This window comes from Thalassophryne amazonica, chromosome 16 (genome assembly GCF_902500255.1).
Source record: "Thalassophryne amazonica chromosome 16, fThaAma1.1, whole genome shotgun sequence".
NCBI lineage: Eukaryota > Metazoa > Chordata > Actinopteri > Batrachoidiformes > Batrachoididae > Thalassophryne > Thalassophryne amazonica.
In genome coordinates this window covers 74,677,360-74,699,053 of record NC_047118.1, presented here as the reverse complement: position 1 = coordinate 74,699,053, position 21,694 = coordinate 74,677,360, and the positions used below count along the sequence as shown (strand labels likewise).

Below are 21,694 nucleotides of genomic sequence, written 5' to 3'. Positions count from 1 at the left end.
ATATCCCAGCATGCCTTAACCCAGCCACTACACCCTGCTATTGAGGTGGGTGCCATCACTGAGGTATTACCTAGGTTTATAACCCACTGCAGTCTGCTTTTAGAAAATATCATTCCACAGAGACGGCTCTCATTAAAGTGGTGAATGATCTTCTGCTTGCAATGGATTCGGACACCACTACAATTCTTGTGCTGTTAGATCTTAATGCTTCGTATGATACCATGGAACATCATATTCTACTTGATAGACTGGAAAGTCATTTTAGGAGTACTGGGAATGTTCTGACATCAGGTATGATGTTTTGACATCATACCTGACCAGTCGTTCACACTGTGTTTTGTACAATAACACTACCTCTATGTTATGTGTTGACGCGGGTTGAGGAGCGGACCTGCGTCTGACAGAACCCAGCGGTCAAAATAACCAGAAGGCGGGTCCCAACAGAAACAATTTATTTTTCACCTGTGCTTACAAATATAAAACATAAAAAGCGTCCCTCTGGTGGAGTGATAAGTGGCACGTTCTCCAGCGCCCGCAAGGATTAAAGTCCGGCGCTCCTGGACTCACTACCACCGCCAAACACCCCCCAGGTGGACACGATGAACCGATTCTCTGTGGAGCAAAGAGAAGGTGAGGTGAGTCAGCAGATACAACTCTATCTTTCGCATAACACACGCTATCAGCAACACACTTAGGTCAATGTTTCTTTTTAACTTTATGCAAATGAGCAGCCTCTCACAACAAGTGGAGGATCACTTATCCTGCACGCCACTGCAGTGAGAAGCAAGCTGCACAATTCTCTTCACAGTCTCAGTTTACTGTGTAACAAAACACCAAGATACTATCAACAATTAATCACTTAATTACCTTTAGCGTGTGCTGACGGCATGTGTCCTCACCCTTCCCTGCTTCACGGGCTCGATATGTCAAACCCAGGCGCGGTCCTCAGCGTCTCACAAACAAACGTCACAAGGTCGAGTTCCCGGCAGTTCTGCTCAAATCACACATGACTTATATGCAGAACGCCATCCAATTATCTGCTCCAGCTGCAAGTCTTCAAGGCCGCACGTGAGCCCCTGCCACAGGTGTTCCACATGACGCTAATAAGGGTGAGGACTCTTCAGCCAGCACTTTCTCCACAGACAAATCAGCCCTCATGCCACCTGGAGAGCAAAGAAAAGAAAAGAACACCAACACAACCAGCCACGCCCCCCCAACACACAACACTCTAACCTTAGTGACATGAAATTTGGGGTTCCACAGGGGTCCATCTTAGGCCACCTGCTTTTCTAAACGTAGCGGGCCACGGCCTCAACTTTATCTAAAGTCTGGGTCTTTTAGTGAAGCTTAGGGCTAGTAGCCGGCGATCACCTTAGTATTTCTTGTTTTTCTTGTTGCCTAATGCTGACAAATTATAGAGTATTTGTTGTCTTTCTGATGCTTGATTCTGTTTTTTCTCTGAGGTGCAGCTCCATCCAGAGATGGGTGTGGTGTCTTCTTCTGCAACCCTATCATCCTGTGCACTGGCAAAATTTCCTGTACCGTAATTTCCAGAGTATAAGCCACTACTTTTTTCCACATGCTTTGAACACTGCATTTTTTTTTTTTTTACAATGGTGCGGCTACTTTATGGATTTTTACAGGCTTTTTCATAAGTCGAAATATGTCAACTGATTTCCTGAAAGCTGCACTCCTCATGCGGTGTAAATTCACACACAGGTCTTACCCCTTCAGTTTAGTGAAGAAAAGTCCCTCTCTGGCACTTTGCGCCACTGTTGCGCCGTCAGATCAGCGGAGCGGAGCGGAGTCCCCCCCCCCCTTCCAGACTGGTTCTCTGTCTTGGCGCAACAAGTCAAAAAAAACTCACAGCGCCTCATTAACATCTCATTTACCACAGACTCCATCCAATCCTGGCTACAAGTGATGAAACTTAGAAAAAGTTGAAATGACTCAGTTCTCCGTGTGGAGCAAAGACAACGTGTGGGCACTGCACAATGTGTCTGTCAATATTTATGTGCAACACTTCAGGGAAAAAAGCATTTTAGGTACATATTTAATTAAAAGTTAAAAACTTTCTAACATCTTTCTGTGTAAATATCTCATGTTACAACATGGAGACCCGCGGCTTATAGACAAGTGTGGCTTATTTATGTACAATTTATTTATTTATTTATTTTTAATTGGGGTGGGTTTGGCTAATATTTGGGTGCGCTGTATAGTCCGGAAAGTATGGTATATTCATTTTGTAAACTGTTGTGTCGGTAGCATGGCCCAAGCAGAAGGTCACCCCTTTAAGTCTGGTCTGCTTGAGGTTTCTTCCTCAAATCATCAGAAGGAGTTTTTCCTTACCACTGTTGCCTGTGTGTTGGCTCTGGGGGTTGGTGAGGTTAGACTTTACTTGTGTTAAGTGCCTTGAGACAACTTTGTTATGATTTGGCACTATATAAATGAAATTAAAATGAAAGTAATTTTACCACGAAAAATAGAAGCTCAAAATATTTGTTTCAGCACCAAATGCGAATTGTACCAAGAACTAGTTCATCATAAAACTCATTCAACATGAAGAACAAACATCTCCCATTGTTAAGAAAAACAATATGCAGCAGCTTCACGAAAATCAGAATGATCATCAGAAAACTGTCATGTCACGTGATCTGTGATTGACAGGTTTAATCACCATCTGAAGATACGGAGAAAAATGACTTTTTTCCTTAACTACAAACTTCACACGTGTTCTGACTCTGTCTCTGGATGCATTTTTGTGTTTCTAGGAGGTGAGAACAGAAGTTAGAATGAGTCAGCAGGTGTGTCTGCTCCCAGAATCCCTTGCTGCCTGTGATTTGTTTAGCAAACGTGCGTCTGCTTCACTTTGACTGGAAAATGAAGGCAGGGATTGTGGATTTGACTTCCCATCGTCCTCAGCGGCCGGATTACTGAACTGTCAGGGTCTTACAGACTAAAAGGATTACTTTACTATTAGATTACACATGGATGTGATTTGTACATACAAACCAGTTTGTTTTTGTCGATTTGTTAGCGACAAGATTTTTGTGGTGTAAAACCAGAGAGCTTAAAAAGAGAACTCAACCGAGTGCAACAAACGACTGAACTTAGCTCCACAAGACAAAAATAGACCAAAAGAAAAATCCTTCTCACAGTGTTGTGAGGGGTGCAGATGTGTTGAGTTTTACAATGTAACTGCTGTTAAATTAGTCTGAAAAATAACTTTCTTTTTAGATAAAAATTTTAATGACTTCACACTTTAAGGATCTGTGGGAATCCTTTTTGATCTGGTTCATCAAAGTTCAATGTTTATTCTCATCATTTGACATTTTAAAGTCAAGAATTAAAATGTTTTATTTATTTTAGTTATTGTGTTAAGTTGGATGGGATGAAAAATAATCTATTCACTAGTCATAATTTATAAGGAACAAGCCCAAATGTTAATTTTAATAAATAATTAAAAATAACTCCATTGATGGCTGCATTTTTATTTTGTGATCTATCTATCCCCTGTTTGCCCATCAGACAGCCCAGGACCAAGCATCAGCCCACCCCCTTTTCGTAGAAAGTTGGTTAAATACCCACCTGAAATTAAATAAAATTACATAGAATACATTTAATGAATGAGGAAAGGACAAAAAATGGACACAATGAGGTGATTTATTTGTAATATATTCTTTTATTTGTGATGAAATTGTCATTTTACTGAAACTGGCATTCCGACATACCCCCTCTTTGGGCAGAAGTGTGAAGAGCCCCAGGCCCTCTGATAGGACAGCGGGATATACATACAGTGGCTTACAAAAATATTCAGCCCCTTGGTATTTCACTCATTTTAATTTGTTCATGGCATTTCAAATACAAAAATTAAATCAGGCTTCTCAATATAAAAATTTCTAAAATTATCTTCCTTAGACTCAAACTGAAAGTAAATTTCTACAACTTAATATAAATTAATTAAAAATATAAAAGCCAAGATGATGGGTTGCATAAGTAATCAGCCCCTTTGGCACAATACCAGTAAATAATCAGTTTAATTGCCAATTTTCTTCAGACAAGTCAGGGGATGGATACATGAACATTTCCAAGTCACTGAATATGTCTTGAACTTTATTTACATCAGTTATGAAGAAATACAAACAGTATAGCATTCTATGGTAAATCTGTGTGGAGGAGACAGTTCTCAAAAACTGAGTGACTGTGCAAGAAGGAGAAGAGTGAGGAAAGCCACCAAGACAACCTGGACGAAATTACAGGCTTCTGTTGCTGTGACTGGAGAAATTGTGCATAGTGCATGGTTTGTATTTTGTATCACCAGTTATACAGCTTCAAGAGGAAGTGGTACAGAGGAGGATTTTCTTTCACCAAAACATTAAATCTAGGCTTGCATCTCAGATGTACCTTCTGGCAAATTGTAGCTGAACTTTCAGGTCTTCTTTTTAGTAAAACCCTCCTCTGTACCACTTCCTCCTGAAGCTGTATAACTGGTGATACAAAATGCAAAACATGCACAGTGCACAATTTCTCCAATCACAGCCACAGAAACCTGTAGCTTCTTCTGGGTTGTCTGAGTGTCTTGTTGGCTTTCCTCACTCTTCTCCTTCTTGCACAGTCACTCAGTTTTTGAGAACTGTCTCCTCCACACAGATTTACCATACAGTGGCATATTGTTTGTATTTCTTCATAACTAATGTAAATAAAGTTCAAGACATAAGTGACTTGGAAATGTTCATGTATCCATCCCTGACTTGTCTGAATAAAACTGGCAATTAAACTAATCTGTATTATACCAAAGGAGCTGATTACTTATGCAACCCGTCATATTGGCTTTTATATTTTTAATGAATTTATATCAAGTAGTAGAAATTTACTTTCAGTTTGAGTTTGAGAATTCTTGTATTTGAAATGCTATATATATATATATATATATATATATATATATATATATATATATATATATATATATATACACACACACACAGTACTAGCTACACAGAAAATATTTTATTGCACTGTGGCTGAAAGATGGAAACATTTCTTACTCACTTGTCCTCTATGACATCTGAACAAGACGATATGATGATGCAGCCCACCGACGAAGCCATGATGGCCTGAATCGACGACACCAGACTGAGACACAAAGTTCAACAAATAACCTCAGAAAATACAAAGCAAAAATATTTATTGATGCTCAGAAACACTGAAAATAAACAAAAGCTGGTGACTGTCAACTCTGTCCCATGAGTGAATTAAAGGACTTCATAATAAAATTTTGAAAGGTTTTTGAAAGGTGGTTGGCTCTCACTGCGGTATTGTATCACTTCCTGTTCCGGAGCACAGCGGTGTTTTTCTGTATCTTTTAGCTGTTTAATCTGCGCAGTTAGATTGATCTAGTTATCTAGATTACGATTTGTTTCCCAGTGTAATCTTTACGTGCCTTAACTAAAGCACTCCTTCTGCTGAATCACCTCTAAATTATTTACACATTATTCACTTTGCGTGTTTTTAGGAATCCGCTAGCTTAGCGTAGCTACTAGCTCTTAGCCGATTTAGCATGGCGGCTTCTCCTGTCTCTCCCGCACTTTTCTGCTCTGGGTGTGAAATGTTTAGTTATTCCTCGGCCTCCTTTAGCAGTAACGGTACTTGTAATAAGTGTAGCTTATTCGTAGCTTTGGAGGCCAGGTTGGGCGAATTGGAGACTCGGCTCCGCACCGTGGAAAATTCTACAGCTAGCCAGGCCCCTGTAGTCGGTGCGGACCAAGGTAGCTTAGCCGCCGTTAGTTCCCCCCTGGCAGATCCCGAGCAGCCGGGAAAGCAGGCTGACTGGTGACTGTGAGGAGGAAGCGTAGCCCTAAACAGAAGCCCCGTGTACACCGCCAACCCGTTCACATCTCTAACCGTTTTTCCCCACTCGACGACACACCCGCCGAGGATCAAACTCTGGTTATTGGCGACTCTGTTTTGAGAAATGTGAAGTTAGCGACACCAGCAACCATAGTCAATTGTCTTCCGGGGGCCAGAGCAGGCGACATTGAAGGAAATTTGAAACTGCTGGCTAAGGCTAAGCGTAAATTTGGTAAGATTGTAATTCACGTCGGCAGTAATGACACCCGGTTACGCCAATCGGAGGTCACTAAAATTAACATTAAATCGGTGTGTAACTTTGCAAAACAATGTCGGACTCTGTAGTTTTCTCTGGGCCCCTCCCCAATCGGACCGGGAGTGACATGTTTAGCCGCATGTTCTCCTGAATTGCTGGCTGTCTGAGTGGTGTCCAAAAATGAGGTGGGCTTCATAGATAATTGGCAATGCTTCTGGGGAAAACCTGGTCTTGTTAGGAGAGACGGCATCCATCCCACTTTGGATGGAGCAGCTCTCATTCTAGAAATCTGGCCAATTTTCTTAAATCCTCCAAACCGTGACTATCCAGGGTTGGGACCAGGAAGCAGAGTTGTAGTCTTACACACCTCTCTGCAGCTTCTCTCCCCCTGCCATCCCCTCATTACCCCATCCCCGTAGAGACGGTGCCTGCTCCCAGACTACCAATAACCAGCAAAAATCTATTTAAGCATAAAAATTCAAAAAGAAAAAATAATATAGCACCTTCAACTGCACCACAGACTAAAACAGTTAAATCAATCAATCAATCAATTTTTTTATACAGCGCCAAATCACAACAAACAGTTGCCCCAAGGCGCTTTATATTGTAAGGCAAGGCCATACAATAATTATGTAAAACCCCAACGGTCAAAACGACCCCCTGTGAGCAAGCACTTGGCTACAGTGGGAAGGAAAAACTCCCTTTTAACAGGAAGAAACCTCCAGCAGAACCAGGCTCAGGGAGGGGCAGTCTTCTGCTGGGACTGGTTGGGGCTGAGGGAGAGAACCAGGAAAAAGACATGCTGTGGAGGGGAGCAGAGATCGATCACTAATGATTAAATGCAGAGTGGTGCATACAGAGCAAAAAGAGAAAGAAACAGTGCATCATGGGAACCCCCCAGCAGTCTACGTCTATAGCAGCATAACTAAGGGATGATTCAGGGTCACCTGATCCAGCCCTAACTATAAGCTTTAGCAAAAAGTAAAGTTTTAAGCCTAATCTTAAAAGTAGAGAGGGTGTCTGTCTCCCTGATCTGAATTGGGAGCTGGTTCCACAGGAGAGGAGCCTGAAAGCTGAAGGCTCTGCCTCCCATTCTACTCTTACAAACCCTAGGAACTACAAGTAAGCCTGCAGTCTGAGAGCGAAGAGCTCTATTGGGGTGATATGGTACTACGAGGTCCCTAAGATAAGATGGGACCTGATTATTCAAAACCTTATAAGTAAGAAGAAGAATTTTAAATTCTATTCTAGAATTAACAGGAAGCCAATGAAGAGAGGCCAATATGGGTGAGATATGCTCTCTCCTTCTAGTCCCTGTCAGTACTCTAGCTGCAGCATTTTGAATTAACTGAAGGCTTTTTAGGGAACTTTTAGGACAACCTGATAATAATGAATTACAATAGTCCAGCCTAGAGGAAATAAATGCATGAATTAGTTTTTCAGCATCACTCTGAGACAAGACCTTCTGATTTTAGAGATATTGCGTAAATGCAAAAAAGCAGTCCTACATATTTGTTTAATATGCGCTTTGAATGACATATCCTGATCAAAAATGACTCCAAGATTTCTCACAGTATTACTAGAGGTCAGGGTAATGCCATCCAGAGTAAGGATCTGGTTAGACACCATGTTTCTAAGATTTGTGGGGCCAAGTACAATAACTTCAGTTTTATCTGAGTTTAAAAGCAGGAAATTAGAGGTCATCCATGTCTTTATGTCTGTAAGACAATCCTACAGTTTAGCTAATTGGTGTGTGTCCTCTGGCTTCATGGATAGATAAAGCTGGGTATCATCTGCGTAACAATGAAAATTTAAGCAATACCGTCTAATAATACTGCTAAGGGAAGCATGTATAAAGTGAATAAAATTGGTCCTAGCACAGAACCTTGTGGAACTCCATAATTAACTTTAGTCTGTGAAGAAGATTCCCCATTTACATGAACAAATTGTAATCTATTAGACAAATATGATTCAAACCACCGCAGCGCAGTGCCTTTAATACCTATGGCATGCTCTAATCTCTGTAATAAAATTTTATGGTCAACAGTATCAAAAGCAGCACTGAGGTCTAACAGAACAAGCCCAGAGATGAGTCCACTGTCCGAGGCCATAAGAAGATCATTTGTAACCTTCACTAATGCTGTTTCTGTACTATGATGAATTCTAAAACCTGACTGAAACTCTTCAAATAGACCATTCCTCTGCAGATGATCAGTTAGCTGTTTTACAACTACCCTTTCAAGAATTTTTGAGAGAAAAGGAAGGTTGGAGATTGGCCTATAATTAGCTAAGATAGCTGGGTCAAGTGATGGCTTTTTAAGTAATGGTTTAATTACTGCCACCTTAAAAGCCTGTGGTACATAGCCAACTAACAAAGATAGATTGATCATATTTAAGATCGAAGCATTAAATAATGGTAGGGCTTCCTTGAGCAGCCTGGTAGGAATGGGGTCTAATAAACATGTTGATGGTTTGGATGAAGTAACTAATGAAAATAACTCAGACAGAACAATCTGAGAGAAAGAGTCTAACCAAATACCGGCATCACTGAAAGCAGCCAAGATAACGATACGTCTTTGGGATGGTTATGAGTAATTTTTTCTCTAATAGTTAAAATTTTGTTAGCAAAGAAAGTCATGAAGTCATTACTAGTTAAAGTTAATGGAATACTCAGCTCAATAGAGCTCTGACTCTTTGTCAGCCTGGCTACAGTGCTGAAAAGAAACCTGGGGTTGTTCTTATTTTCTTCAATTAGTGATGAGTAGAAAGATGTCCTAGCTTTACGGAGGGCTTTTTTATAGAGCAACACTCTTTTTCCAGGCTAAGTGAAGATCTTCTAAATTAGTGAGACGCCATTTCCTCTCCAACTTACGGGTTATCTGCTTTAAGCTACGAGTTTGTGAGTTATACCACGGAGTCAGACACTTCTGATTTAAAGCTCTCTTTTTCAGAGGAGCTACAGCATCCAAAGTTGTCTTCAATGAGGATGTAAAACTATTGACGAGATACTCTATCTCCCTTACAGAGTTTAGGTAGCTACTCTGCACTGTGTTGGTATATGGCATTAGAGAACATAAAGAAGGAATCATATCCTTAAACCTAGTTACAGCGCTTTCTGAAAGACTTCTAGTGTAATGAAACTTATTCCCCACTGCTGGGTAGTCCATCAGAGTAAATGTAAATGTTATTAAGAAATGATCAGACAGAAGGGAGTTTTCAGGGAATACTGTTAAGTCTTCTATTTCCATACCATAAGTCAGAACAAGATCTAAGATATGATTAAAGTGGTGGGTGGACTCATTTACTTTTTGAGCAAAGCCAATAGAGTCTAATAATAGATTAACTGCAGTGTTGAGGCTGTCATTCTCAGCATCTGTGTGGATGTTAAAATCGCCCACTATAATTATCTTATCTGAGCTAAGCACTAAGTCAGACAAAAGGTCTGAAAATTCACAGAGAAACTCACAGTAACGACCAGGTGGACGATAGATAATAACAAATAAAACTGGTTTTTGGGACTTCCAATTTGGATGGACAAGACTAAGAGACAAGCTTTCAAATGAATTAAAGCTCTGTCTGGGTTTTTGATTAATTAATAAGCTGGAATGGAAGATTGCTGCTAATCCACCGCCCCGGCCCGTGCTACGAGCATTCTGACAGTTAGTGTGACTCGGGGGTGTTGACTCATTTAAACTAACATATTCATCCTGCTGTAACCAGGTTTCTGTTAGGCAGAATAAATCAATATGTTGATCAATTATTATATCATTTACCAACAAACCAAACAAAAAATGAGGTGGGCTTCATAGATAATTGGCAAAGCTTCTGGGGAAAACCTGGTCTTGTTAGGAGAGACGGCATCCATCCCACTTTGGATGGAGCAGCTCTCATTTCTAGAAATCTGGCCAATTTTCTTAAATCCTCCAAACCGTGACTATCCAGGGTTGGGACCAGGAAGCAGAGTTGTAGTCTTACACACCTCTCTGCAGCTTCTCTCCCCCTGCCATCCCCTCATTACCCCATCCCCGTAGAGACGGTGCCTGCTCCCAGACCACCAATAACCAGCAAAAATCTATTTAAGCATAAAAATTCAAAAAGAAAAAATAATATAGCACCTTCAACTGCACCACAGACTAAAACAGTTAAATGTGGTCTATTAAACATTAGGTCTCTCTCTTCTAAGTCCCTGTTGGTAAATGATATAATAATTGATCAACATATTGATTTATTCTGCCTAACAGAAACCTGGTTACAGCAGGATGAATATGTTAGTTTAAATGAGTCAACACCCCCGAGTCACACTAACTGTCAGAATGCTCGTAGCACGGGCCGGGGCGGAGGATTAGCAGCAATCTTCCATTCCAGCTTATTAATTAATCAAAAACCCAGACAGAGCTTTAATTCATTTGAAAGCTTGTCTCTTAGTCTTGTCCATCCAAATTGGAAGTCCCAAAAACCAGTTTTATTTATTATTATCTATCGTCCACCTGGTCGTTACTGTGAGTTTCTCTGTGAATTTTCAGACCTTTTGTCTGACTTAGTGCTTAGCTCAGATAAGATAATTATAGTGGGCGATTTTAACATCCACACAGATGCTGAGAATGACAGCCTCAACACTGCATTTAATCTATTATTAGACTCTATTGGCTTTGCTCAAAAAGTAAATGAGTCCACCCACCACTTTAATCATATCTTAGATCTTGTTCTGACTTATGGTATGGAAATAGAAGACTTAACAGTATTCCCTGAAAACTCCCTTCTGTCTGATCATTCCTAATAACATTTACATTTACTCTGATGGACTACCCAGCAGTGGGGAATAAGTTTCATTACACTAGAAGTCTTTCAGAAAGCGCTGTAACTAGGTTTAAGGATATGATTCCTTCTTTATGTTCTCTAATGCCATATACCAACACAGTGCAGAGTAGCTACCTAAACTCTGTAAGGGAGATAGAGTATCTCGTCAATAGTTTTACATCCTCATTGAAGACAACTTTGGATGCTGTAGCTCCTCTGAAAAAGAGAGCTTTAAATCAGAAGTGTCTGACTCCGTGGTATAACTCACAAACTCATAGCTTAAAGCAGATAACCCGTAAGTTGGAGAGGAAATGGCGTCTCACTAATTTAGAAGATCTTCACTTAGCCTGGAAAAAAGAGTCTGTTGCTCTATAAAAAAGCCCTCCGTAAAGCTAGGACATCTTTCTACTCATCACTAATTGAAGAAAATAAGAACAACCCCAGGTTTCTTTTCAGCACTGTAGCCAGGCTGACAAAGAGTCAGAGCTCTATTGAGCTGAGTATTCCATTAACTTTAACTAGTAATGACTTCATGACTTTCTTTGCTAACAAAATTTTAACTATTAGAGAAAAAATTACTCATAACCATCCCAAAGACGTATCGTTATCTTTGGCTGCTTTCAGTGATGCCGGTATTTGGTTAGACTCTTTCTCTCCGATTGTTCTGTCTGAGTTACTTTCATTAGTTACTTCATCCAAACCATCAACATGTTTATTAGACCCCATTCCTACCAGGCTGCTCAAGGAAGCCCTACCATTATTTAATGCTTCGATCTTAAATGATCAATCTATCTTTGTTAGTTGGCTATGTACCACAGGCTTTTAAGGTGGCAGTAATTAAACCATTACTTAAAAGCCATCACTTGACCCAGCTATCTTAGCTAATTATAGGCCAATCTCCAACCTTCCTTTTCTCTCAAAAATTCTTGAAAGGGTAGTTGTAAAACAGCTAACTGATCATCTGCAGAGGAATGGTCTATTTGAAGAGTTTCAGTCAGGTTTTAGAATTCATCATAGTACAGAAACAGCATTAGTGAAGGTTACAAATGATCTTCTTATGGCCTCGGACAGTGGACTCATCTCTGTGCTTGTTCTGTTAGACCTCAGTGCTGCTTTTGATACTGTTGACTATACATTTTATTACAGAGATTAGACCATGCCATAGGTATTAAAGGCACTGCGCTGCGGTGGTTTGAATCATATTTGTCTAATAGATTACAATTTGTTCATGTAAATGGGGAATCTTCTTCACAGACTAAAGTTAATTATGGAGTTCCACAAGGTTCTGTGCTAGGACCAATTTTATTCACTTTATACATGCTTCCCTTAGGCAGTATTATTAGACGTTATTGCTTAAATTTTCATTGTTACGCAGATGATACCCAGCTTTATCTATCCATGAAGCCAGAGGACACACACCAATTAGCTAAAACTGCAGGATTGTCTTACAGACATAAAGACATGGATGACCTCTAATTTCCTGCTTTTAAACTCAGATAAAACTGAAGTTATTGTACTTGGCCCCACACATCTTAGAAACATGGTGTCTAACCAGATCCTTACTCTGGATGGCATTACCCTGACCTCTAGTAATACTGTGAGAAATCTTGGAGTCATTTTTGATCAGGATATGTCATCAAAGCGCATATTAAACAAATATGTAGGACTGCCTTTTTGCATTTACGCAATATCTTTAAAATCAGAAAGGTCTTGTCTCAGAGTGATCTGAAAAACTAATTTCATGCATTTATTCCTCTAGGCTGGACTATTGTAATTCATTATTATCAGGTTGTCCTAAAAGTTCCCTAAAAGCCTTCAGTTAATTCAAAATGCTGCAGCTAGAGTACTGACGGGGACTAGAAGGAGAGAGCATATCTCACCCATATTGGCCTCTCTTCATTGGCTTCCTGTTAATTCTAGAATAGAATTTAAAATTCTTCTTCTTACTTATAAGGTTTGAATAATCAGGTCCCATCTTATCTTAGGGACCTCGTAGTACCATATCACCCCAATAGAGCGCTTCGCTCTCAGACTGCAGGCTTACTTTTAGTTCCTAGGGTTTGTAAGAGTAGAATGGGAGGCAGAGCCTTCAGCTTTCAGGCTCCTCTCCTGTGGAACCAGCTCCCAATTCAGATCAGGGAGACAGACACCCCTCTCTACTTTTAAGATTAGGCTTAAAACTTTCCTTTTGCTAAAGCTTATAGTTAGGGCTGGATCAGGTGACCCTGAACCATCCCTTAGTTATGCTGCTATAGACGTAGACTGCTGGGGGGTTCCCATGATGCACTGTTTCTTTCTCTTTTTGCTCTGTATGCACCACTCTGCATTTAATCATTAGTGATCGATCTCTGCTCCCCTCCACAGCATGTCTCTTTCCTGGTTCTCTCCCTCAGCCCCACCCAGTCCCAGCAGAAGACTGCCCCTCCCTGCGCCTGGTTCTGCTGGAGGTTCTTCCTGTTAAAAGGGAGTTTTTCCTTCCCACTGTAGCCAAGTGCTTGCTCACAGGGGGTCGTTTTGACCGTTGGGGTTTTACATAATTATTGTATGGCCTTGCCTTACAATATAAAGCGCCCTTGGGGCAACTGTTTGTTGTGATTTGGCGCTATATAAAAAAATTGATTGATTGATTAATAGACTGAACAATTAGACCAGAACACAAAGGATATCATCTACATATAGTGATTATTTTAAGCCTCACCTTTCACTGTGTCCCTTAATAGCTACATCACTGTGAATGTTTGCCACTAGCAGCTCCATCATTAAAGAAAAAAGTCCGAATTGGCACCTTTGCTGTGTTATGAACTTGTTCTAAATGGTTCTGGAGGAATGGTCTCATCACACCTGTCAAAAAAAAAAAAAAAAAAGCCCTGAAGGGGTAACCACCTGCCACCCCTAAAAAAAAAAATGTCCAAGTCACACTGAAGTACAAATTTCAGCTATTTTTTAAATACATTATCAGTTCTTTAACTTGGGATTTTGTGCATTGTTTGAGTGGACTTCATTATTGACATTTTATTAAGAGTTTATTTTGTTTAGTGCTTTGGGGTCATGGGAAAGCCTTGTATAGTAGTATTAGCAGTAGTAATGAATGCACAGCTTTTTTGGAATATGATGCAGCAGATTGGTGTATAGTCGCAATACCTCTCAAACTCATAATAATAATGCAACTTCTACCCCGGAAAATATGGTATAGGAATGAGTACAGTGAGTGATGCTCATGTTAGATTTTTTTTTCCTTAGAGAAATTTAATCCAAACAACCCACAAGTCATTTAGAATGATGGCAGCACCCCTGTTGCCCTTTAGTTTGATTTTTTCATTGCTCGCTGCTTTAACGATTCAAAGATTAAGTTGTTTCAGGACAGTTGGTTTATATCCTCACGAGTGTAACGTGTTCTTACCGTGTGGACACGATAGCCGCGTCACCTTCGGCCCATCCCAACATTTGTTTCAGAGTCTGCTTGGAGACTATGAAGAGTCCAAGAAAGAAGATGGAACCAGCAGCCACCAGGGCCCACATGGCTTCTGGTTTCCTTGCAGCCTGTGGATCTACTGTGAGTTTAATAAATGAGGGCAGGTTGCAGGGAGCTTAGAGAGGAGGCACGAGTGGGCGAGCCTCCTGCAGCCACCTGTCAGTGGAGGGGTGTGTCACATCATGCTCTGTGGAGTCATACCAGGAGCTTAAAAGAGAAACCACCCAGTTGCACCAAACAGAGTGTAAACTAGACAAGGCCTGAGTAGAGTACATCCAGGTGCATCTAAAAAAATATTAAAATATCATGGAAAAGTTCAATATTTGTCAGCATTTTAGAGTGAAAATTTTAAATATTCTAGCTTCAGTTCACAGAGGCTGAAATGTTTCTATTATTTTTGATTATTATGGACTACAGCTGCCCCCCCCCCCAAAAAAAATAGAAAGTGCATAACTCAAAATATGGAATATTTCAGAAGATCAGTTTTAAAGAAGGATTTATAATACAGAAATGTGTAATTCTGAAAAATATGCTCATTTATGCACCCAGTACTTGGTTGTGGCTCCTTTAGAGTGAATACCTACATCAGTGCGATGTGGCGTGGAGGCGATCAGCCTGTGGCACTGCTGAGGTGTTCTGGAAGTCCATAAGCTTCATGTACAAAGGCTTGCATGGATTTCCTCCCAAAACATGGCATACACAAAAAAAAAAAAAAAAAAATCAGATGTATCAAACTTTGCGTATGCATGGATCCAAGCACGTTCCTTTTGTAAATCCCAGTCCATGTGGAATTGAGGGCAACCTTTGTACATGAGGCCCCTGGTTGCTCTGATAGCAGCCTTCAGCTCATCTACATTGATGGTTGTAGTGTCTCTTATGTTGTCTTGACAATACTCCTTAAAGAATCTATGAGGGAATGTCTGTGGGATCAACCAAGTACCGTTTTCACATTTGAATGCATTACTCTGCGCCCTGCCCGGCCGCGTGCGCTGCTATGTCAATAATGGCGCTGTCAGCTGAGAGCGAGAAAAGTCACGTACCGACGACGATGCCAAAATGGCTTAGCAAACCATGTACTAGTAGTTTTAGCACTGTAGCCAGATGCCAGGACCTGCTGGAAGAGGAAATCTGCATCTCCCTAAAGCTTGTCAGCAGATGGAAGCATGAAGTGCTCTAAAACCTCCTGGTTGAGGGCTGTTGACTTTGAACTTGATAAAACAGTGTCCCAAACCATCACGGACTGTGGAAGCGTCACACTGAACTTCAAGCACCTTGGATTTTGTGTCTCTCCACTCCTCCTCCAGACTCTGGGACCTTGGTTTCTAGCTGAAATGTAAAATTTAATTTAGTCTGAAGAGGACTTCTGACCACTACTCACCAGTCCAGTTCTTTTTCTCCTTAGCACATGTAAGACGCTCATTGTACACTTGGAATGTGACACTTGCAGCCCATTCTTGGACAAATCTGTGCGTGTTGGCTCTTGATATACTGATTCCAACCTCAGTCCGCTCCTTGTGAAGCTCCATGAAGTTCTTGAATCAGATTTGCTTGACAATCTTCTCAAGGATGTGGCCATCCGTGTTGCTTGTGCATCTTTTCCGACCACACTTTTTCCTTCAATCAACTTAGAGGAGGTGATGGTCTAGTGGTTAAGCATTTGACTTGAGACCAGAGGATCCTCTGTTCAAATCCCAGCCTGACCAGAAAAATCACTAAGGGCCCTTGGGCAAGGTCCTTAATCCCCTAGTTGCTCCCGGTGTGTAGTGGGTGCCTTGTATGGCAGCAGCCTCACACTGGGGTGAATGTGAGGCATTGTTTGTAAAGCACTTTGAGCGTCTGATGCAGATGTTAAAGCACTAAATAAATGCAGTCCATTTAACTTTACATGAATATCCTTTGATCCAGAACTCTGAACAGCCAGAGCGTTCAACAACCTTCTGGCTTAACCTTCTGGAAAGTGTCCGAGTGTCTTCTGGACAACTGTCACTTCAGCTGTCTTCCCCATGATTATGGTGTGTGTACTGACAAAGATTCAGAGATTAAAAAGATACTTAAAAGGGTATTCATACAGCATTCTAATCCAATTAGATTTTTTCCGCAAATCTGATTGATTCATGTATGAGATTTCAGACTGTATAATATCGGGGTAACTGTGACAAAATATTTGACCATTTCATATCTGAATGCATTACTCCGAGCCCTGACTGGCCGTGTGCGCTACTACGCAGATGTCAATAATGGCGCTGTCAGCTGAGAGCGAGAGAAAGTCGCGTGCCAATGACGATGCCAAAATGGGTGAATTTAAGCTGCCATACGAAAGTATCGATGTGGATTCTGATACAGAATTACTGTTTCACATTTGATGGATTACGCCGCACCCTGACCGCTGTTGGAGTGATGCTGCCTCAACTCGAAGGCAAGTCTCGCCGACTAAATTATCTACAGAAAATAAACCGTGCAAACGATGGAATTGGATTAGAATGGGAATAACCCCCTTGTGTCTGATGATTTATAGACGTTCATGCTGGATTACGGTTGCAAATATCCATTTTACTGGCTCCGCTAACGCATCGCCAGTAAAACTTTTAACCATCCCCATTAAAGCACAATTTGTGACCATATAACCTGCATGAACTTCCGCATATCAGACACAACAGGGTTAGTCCCCAATTGTGGCTTGAAATAAAATATTCTAATATTTTGAGATATGCATTTTATTTATTTATTTTTTATTTTTTGGGGGGGGAGCTGTAGGCTGTAATTATCAAAGTTAAAATAAACAAATGATTGAAACATTTAGTTCTATGCAGTGAAACTAGAATATGTAGAAATTTCACTGTCTGAAATAAAGATCTTTAATTTTTTTCAGGAAAATCTATTTTTGAGACGTACTGTAGGCGAGCCAAGAGCTGTGGCAACACAATAAAAATGCTGCCGGCCTACAGTGAATTAACAGCAAACCAGCCATTTAAAGCAAGCAACCGCATTATTCCACCCAGAAACACTGGAAGTATAAACGGAATTTGTTAATTTACCTTTTTCTTCCAAAATATGAACCTAAAAGTGAAAGCGCATCAAATTTGTGTTGCATCACTGTCCCCAGACATCATCAGTCCAACCATTTGTGTTTAGACAAACAACGCCAACAACTTATGACAAAAATTTATGTTTATGGCCGCTGTACAATTTTATGAGATGCGGTCATTTGTGTGAATAAATACATAAATAAAATCAGACGTAAAAAGGACGAAATACTCAAAGTCGCAAACAAGCAAACCTGGAATCCAATTTGTAAACATTTAATGAAAAAAAGTTTACATTTACAGTTTGTCTGACAGTGCTAAAGTGGCTGACTGCAGCTCTCTGCTACTCACAAAGATACTGTCTAAAGATACGAAGACTTTTCAAAAACCAAATTCATACCAAACCATGACTTCTGTGTACCGTGACCAGCCCCAGTGCAAAAATAAATAAATAAATAAAAACAGAAGCTTAAAGACCTTTTACAACTACATCATGAAGTTAATGGAGAAACAATTTGGCTACAATGTGCCAGTTTAATATCTGATTTTTTGGGGGCAGGGATCAGTTTGACAATTTTTTTAAAAATTTAAATTAAGGTCTTTTAAATCACTCCAGTTTGATTCCAAATTTGGATACGTAATTGATTAGGAATAAGAGTCATCAATTCCCAGCTGTTAATTGTGGATTTATGGTTCAGTAACCTGCTGAAAACATACTTTCATGTTCACTAAAGAACAGACTGATGACAACGGCACGAATATTATCCAGTGTCCACTTATTTATTCCTTCATTCACTACTTAAAACATTTTTAAGAAATTCAAGTATTTGTTGGGAACAAGTCAAAAAAACAAAACTTTTGCTAAAACAAAGACAAGAAAACAGTTTCATATTTATAATAAACATCAACTTTCTTTTCATAGAAGAAAACAAGTCTAATCTCTAAATGACAGTCCATCCATCTGCCGTTTATTGGCAAAAAAACAAACAAAACGTGAAGAACAAGAGCTGAAGGTTCCTAAACATCAGCTAACATCTGAGGAGTGCAGGAGCAAATACGAGCAGTTTACTTTAAAAACTGACCCTAACCTGAAACATGTCTATGAACACAACAACAAGAAAACTATCTACAGAATCCAGAAATCAGCCATTCACTCAGTTACTCAACTGTCACTCCTTCAACACACACACTAACGCTTTCATAATTCTGCTGGTAAACCCTTTCATTCTTCTCCCGCTTCATTTCTGGGTGGAAACCAAAACCAAACTAAAAAATACACAACAAACAAAACCCAGATCGGAGGCAGAGCTTTCAGCTTTCAGGCTCCTCTCCTGTGAACCAGCTCCCAATTCGGATCAGGGAGACAGACACCCTCTCTACTTTAAGATTAGGCTTAAAACTTTCCTTTTGCTAAAGTTATAGTTAGGGCTGGATCGGGTAACCCTGAACCATCCCTTAGTTATGCTGCTATAGACTTAGACTGGGGGGGTTCCCATAATTCATTGAATTTCTTTCTTTTTGCTCTGTATGCATCACTCTGCATTTAATCATTAGTGATTGATCTCTGCTCCCCTCCACAGCATGTCTTTTTCCTGGTTCTCTCCCTCAGCCCCAACCAGTCCCAGCAGAAGACTGCCCCTCCCTGAGCCTGGTTCTGCTGGAGGTTTCTTCCTGTTAAAAAGGAGTTTTTCCTTCCCACTGTCGCCAAGTGCTTGCTCACAGGGGGTCGTTTTGACCGTTGGGGTTTTTTTTCCGTAATTATTGTATGGCTTTGCCTTACAATATAAAGCGCCTTGGGGCAACTGTTTGTTGTGATTTGGTGCTATATAAATAAAATTGATTTGATTTGATTTGATTTAAATTGTTACCTCTTGGCTCAGCTATTGACCGTTCATTTGCACCCCCTGTTGTGGGTCCATGTCACTACACCTTCCCCAACAGTTTTGCTGTAATCCTGCTAAAAGACAGACAAACGCTGATTTTATTACATCTTTGGCGGACATAATTACTGCGACCTTAGAAAGAAGGTCACGGCAAGGGACGAGGTGGAATTTTGTATGAAACTTCATTGAAATCCACCACAGAAATTTCAAAAAATGTTCCTGATGAGGTGTGAACTTCAAAAACAAGACAAGGTGTACCCCCTGACACACACACACACACGTGTAACCCCAAAACTGAAACGGAGTGTCCAACACCAACAGACTGTGTCAAGGCAAGCATGTAATAAGATCATAACTGCATTACACATCTTTATGTCAACATATGATACATCACAAAGGAAATGAAAAAGTATCCCAAACTGACAGTGGGCATTGTAGTACAAGTTGCAGTGTTTAGAATTAAGTACAGTAATAATCCTGTCAAAAAGCGTTCACATTTTTAAAGGAGATTTTAAACTTTATTAGCTGTTGGGGGTCACAATATAATTCGTTTGAACATCTGATTCTCCGTTCTGCCCATGATGCTACGTATTGCCAAGGTCAGAAGAATAAAATCAGCCACATTACCTTTATCACTGTATATAGGCCCCTGGCTCATACTCTGCAATTCTTAGATGAATTTGGTGAGTTCATCTCTAACTTGTCAACTAGTGTAGATAACATTTGTATTGGTGACTTCAAACCTTCATATAAATAAGCCTTCTGAATCCCATCTGTAAATCATTGATGGAAATATGGATGTACAGGGATTCAATGCAGATCTAGTGGAAATACGTTGGATGTTTCTCAAACGTGGTATTGCTGTCATGAATACTGACATCATGCCTCTTGCATCAGTGGTCTCTGATCACTCACTTAAGTTTACAGTTTTGCTGTTGTGTTTAGTGGAACAACAACCTTATTTTTCATTGCGGTGATGCATCAGCTCCTCAACTACAACTGAACTTGAAGCTAGACTGCCTGATATCTTAGCTTTACGTTTGGAAAATGCCCAATCAGTAGACAGTCTTGTGGATAGTTTAAACTCACTGCTCAAACTACACTCGACATGATTGCGCCACCTACTTTAAAACCACGCCCCCAAAATACAGTCACCTTGGTTCAGTGATTACTTGCGTGACCTCAAGCATAAGGCTAGAGGTCTAGAACACAGAAGTTTCGTAGTTCAAATTAGACGTATTCCACCTTGTGTGGCGTGATGCTATCTTAGAGTACAAGCATGCACTGCTGGCTACAAAGCGGACCTATTACTATGATTTGATCAACACAAAACAACATAACTCAAAGTTCTGTTTGACACGGTGGCAACACTTATTCATGGACAGTCACCTATAAGTCACATTTTATTAAGCCAAGATTCTTTGATTAATAAATATGACATTAGGTTAAACATATCCCAGCATGCCTTAACCCAGCCACTACACCCTGCTATTGAGGTGGGTGCCATCACTGAGGTATTACCTAGGTTTATAACCCACTGCAGTCTGCTTTTAGAAAATATCATTCCACAGAGACGGCTCTCATTAAAGTGGTGAATGATCTTCTGCTTGCAATGGATTCGGACACCACTACAATTCTTGTGCTGTTAGATCTTAATGCTTCGTATGATACCATGGAACATCATATTCTACTTGATAGACTGGAAAGTCATTTTAGGAGTACTGGGAATGTTCTGACATCAGGTATGATGTTTTGACATCATACCTGACCAGTCGTTCACACTGTGTTTTGTACAATAACACTACCTCTATGTTATGTGTTGACGCGGGTTGAGGAGCGGACCTGCGTCTGACAGAAACCCAGCGGTCAAAATAACCAGAAGGCGGGTCCCAACAGAAACAATTTATTTTTCACCTGTGCTTACAAATATAAAACATAAAAAGCGTCCTCTGGTGGAGTGATAAGTGGCACGTTCTCCAGCGCCCGCAAGGATTAAAGTCCGGCGCTCCTGGACTCACTACCACCGCCAAACACCCCCAGGTGGACACGATGAACCGATTCTCTGTGGAGCAAAGAGAAGGTGAGGTGATGTCAGCAGATACAACTCTATCTTTCGCATAACACACGCTATCAGCAACACACTTAGGTCAATGTTTCTTTTTAACTTTATGCAAATGAGCAGCCTCTCACAACAAGTGGAGGATCACTTATCCTGCACGCCACTGCAGTGAGAAGCAAGCTGCACAATTCTCTTCACAGTCTCAGTTTACTGTGTAACAAAACACCAAGATACTATCAACAATTAATCACTTAATTACCTTTAGCGTGTGCTGACGGCATGTGTCCTCACCCTTCCCTGCTTCACGGGCTCGATATGTCAAACCCAGGCGCGGTCCTCAGCGTCTCACAAACAAAC

At 40.5% G+C, this 21,694-nt stretch overlaps 1 protein-coding gene across 2 annotated transcripts in view; it reads right to left on the bottom strand.

The window, feature by feature from the left end:
* The window catches only part of tlcd3ba (TLC domain containing 3Ba), a 41,733-nt gene extending 27,286 nt beyond the window's left edge, over positions 1 to 14,447 (bottom strand). Inside the window, exons 1-2 of one of the 2 annotated variants that reach the window (XM_034191198.1) lie at positions 14,301 to 14,447; positions 5,050 to 5,133 (exon numbers count right to left, since the gene is read on the bottom strand). In XM_034191198.1, coding sequence (XP_034047089.1) covers positions 5,050 to 5,133; positions 14,301 to 14,419 — 203 coding nt within the window. In that variant the 5' untranslated portion in view covers positions 14,420 to 14,447. The remainder of the gene's footprint in view (positions 1 to 5,049; positions 5,134 to 14,300) is intronic. The other variant, XM_034191200.1, reaches the window with a different exon arrangement.
* Between the last annotated feature and the right edge of the window lie 7,247 nt (positions 14,448 to 21,694).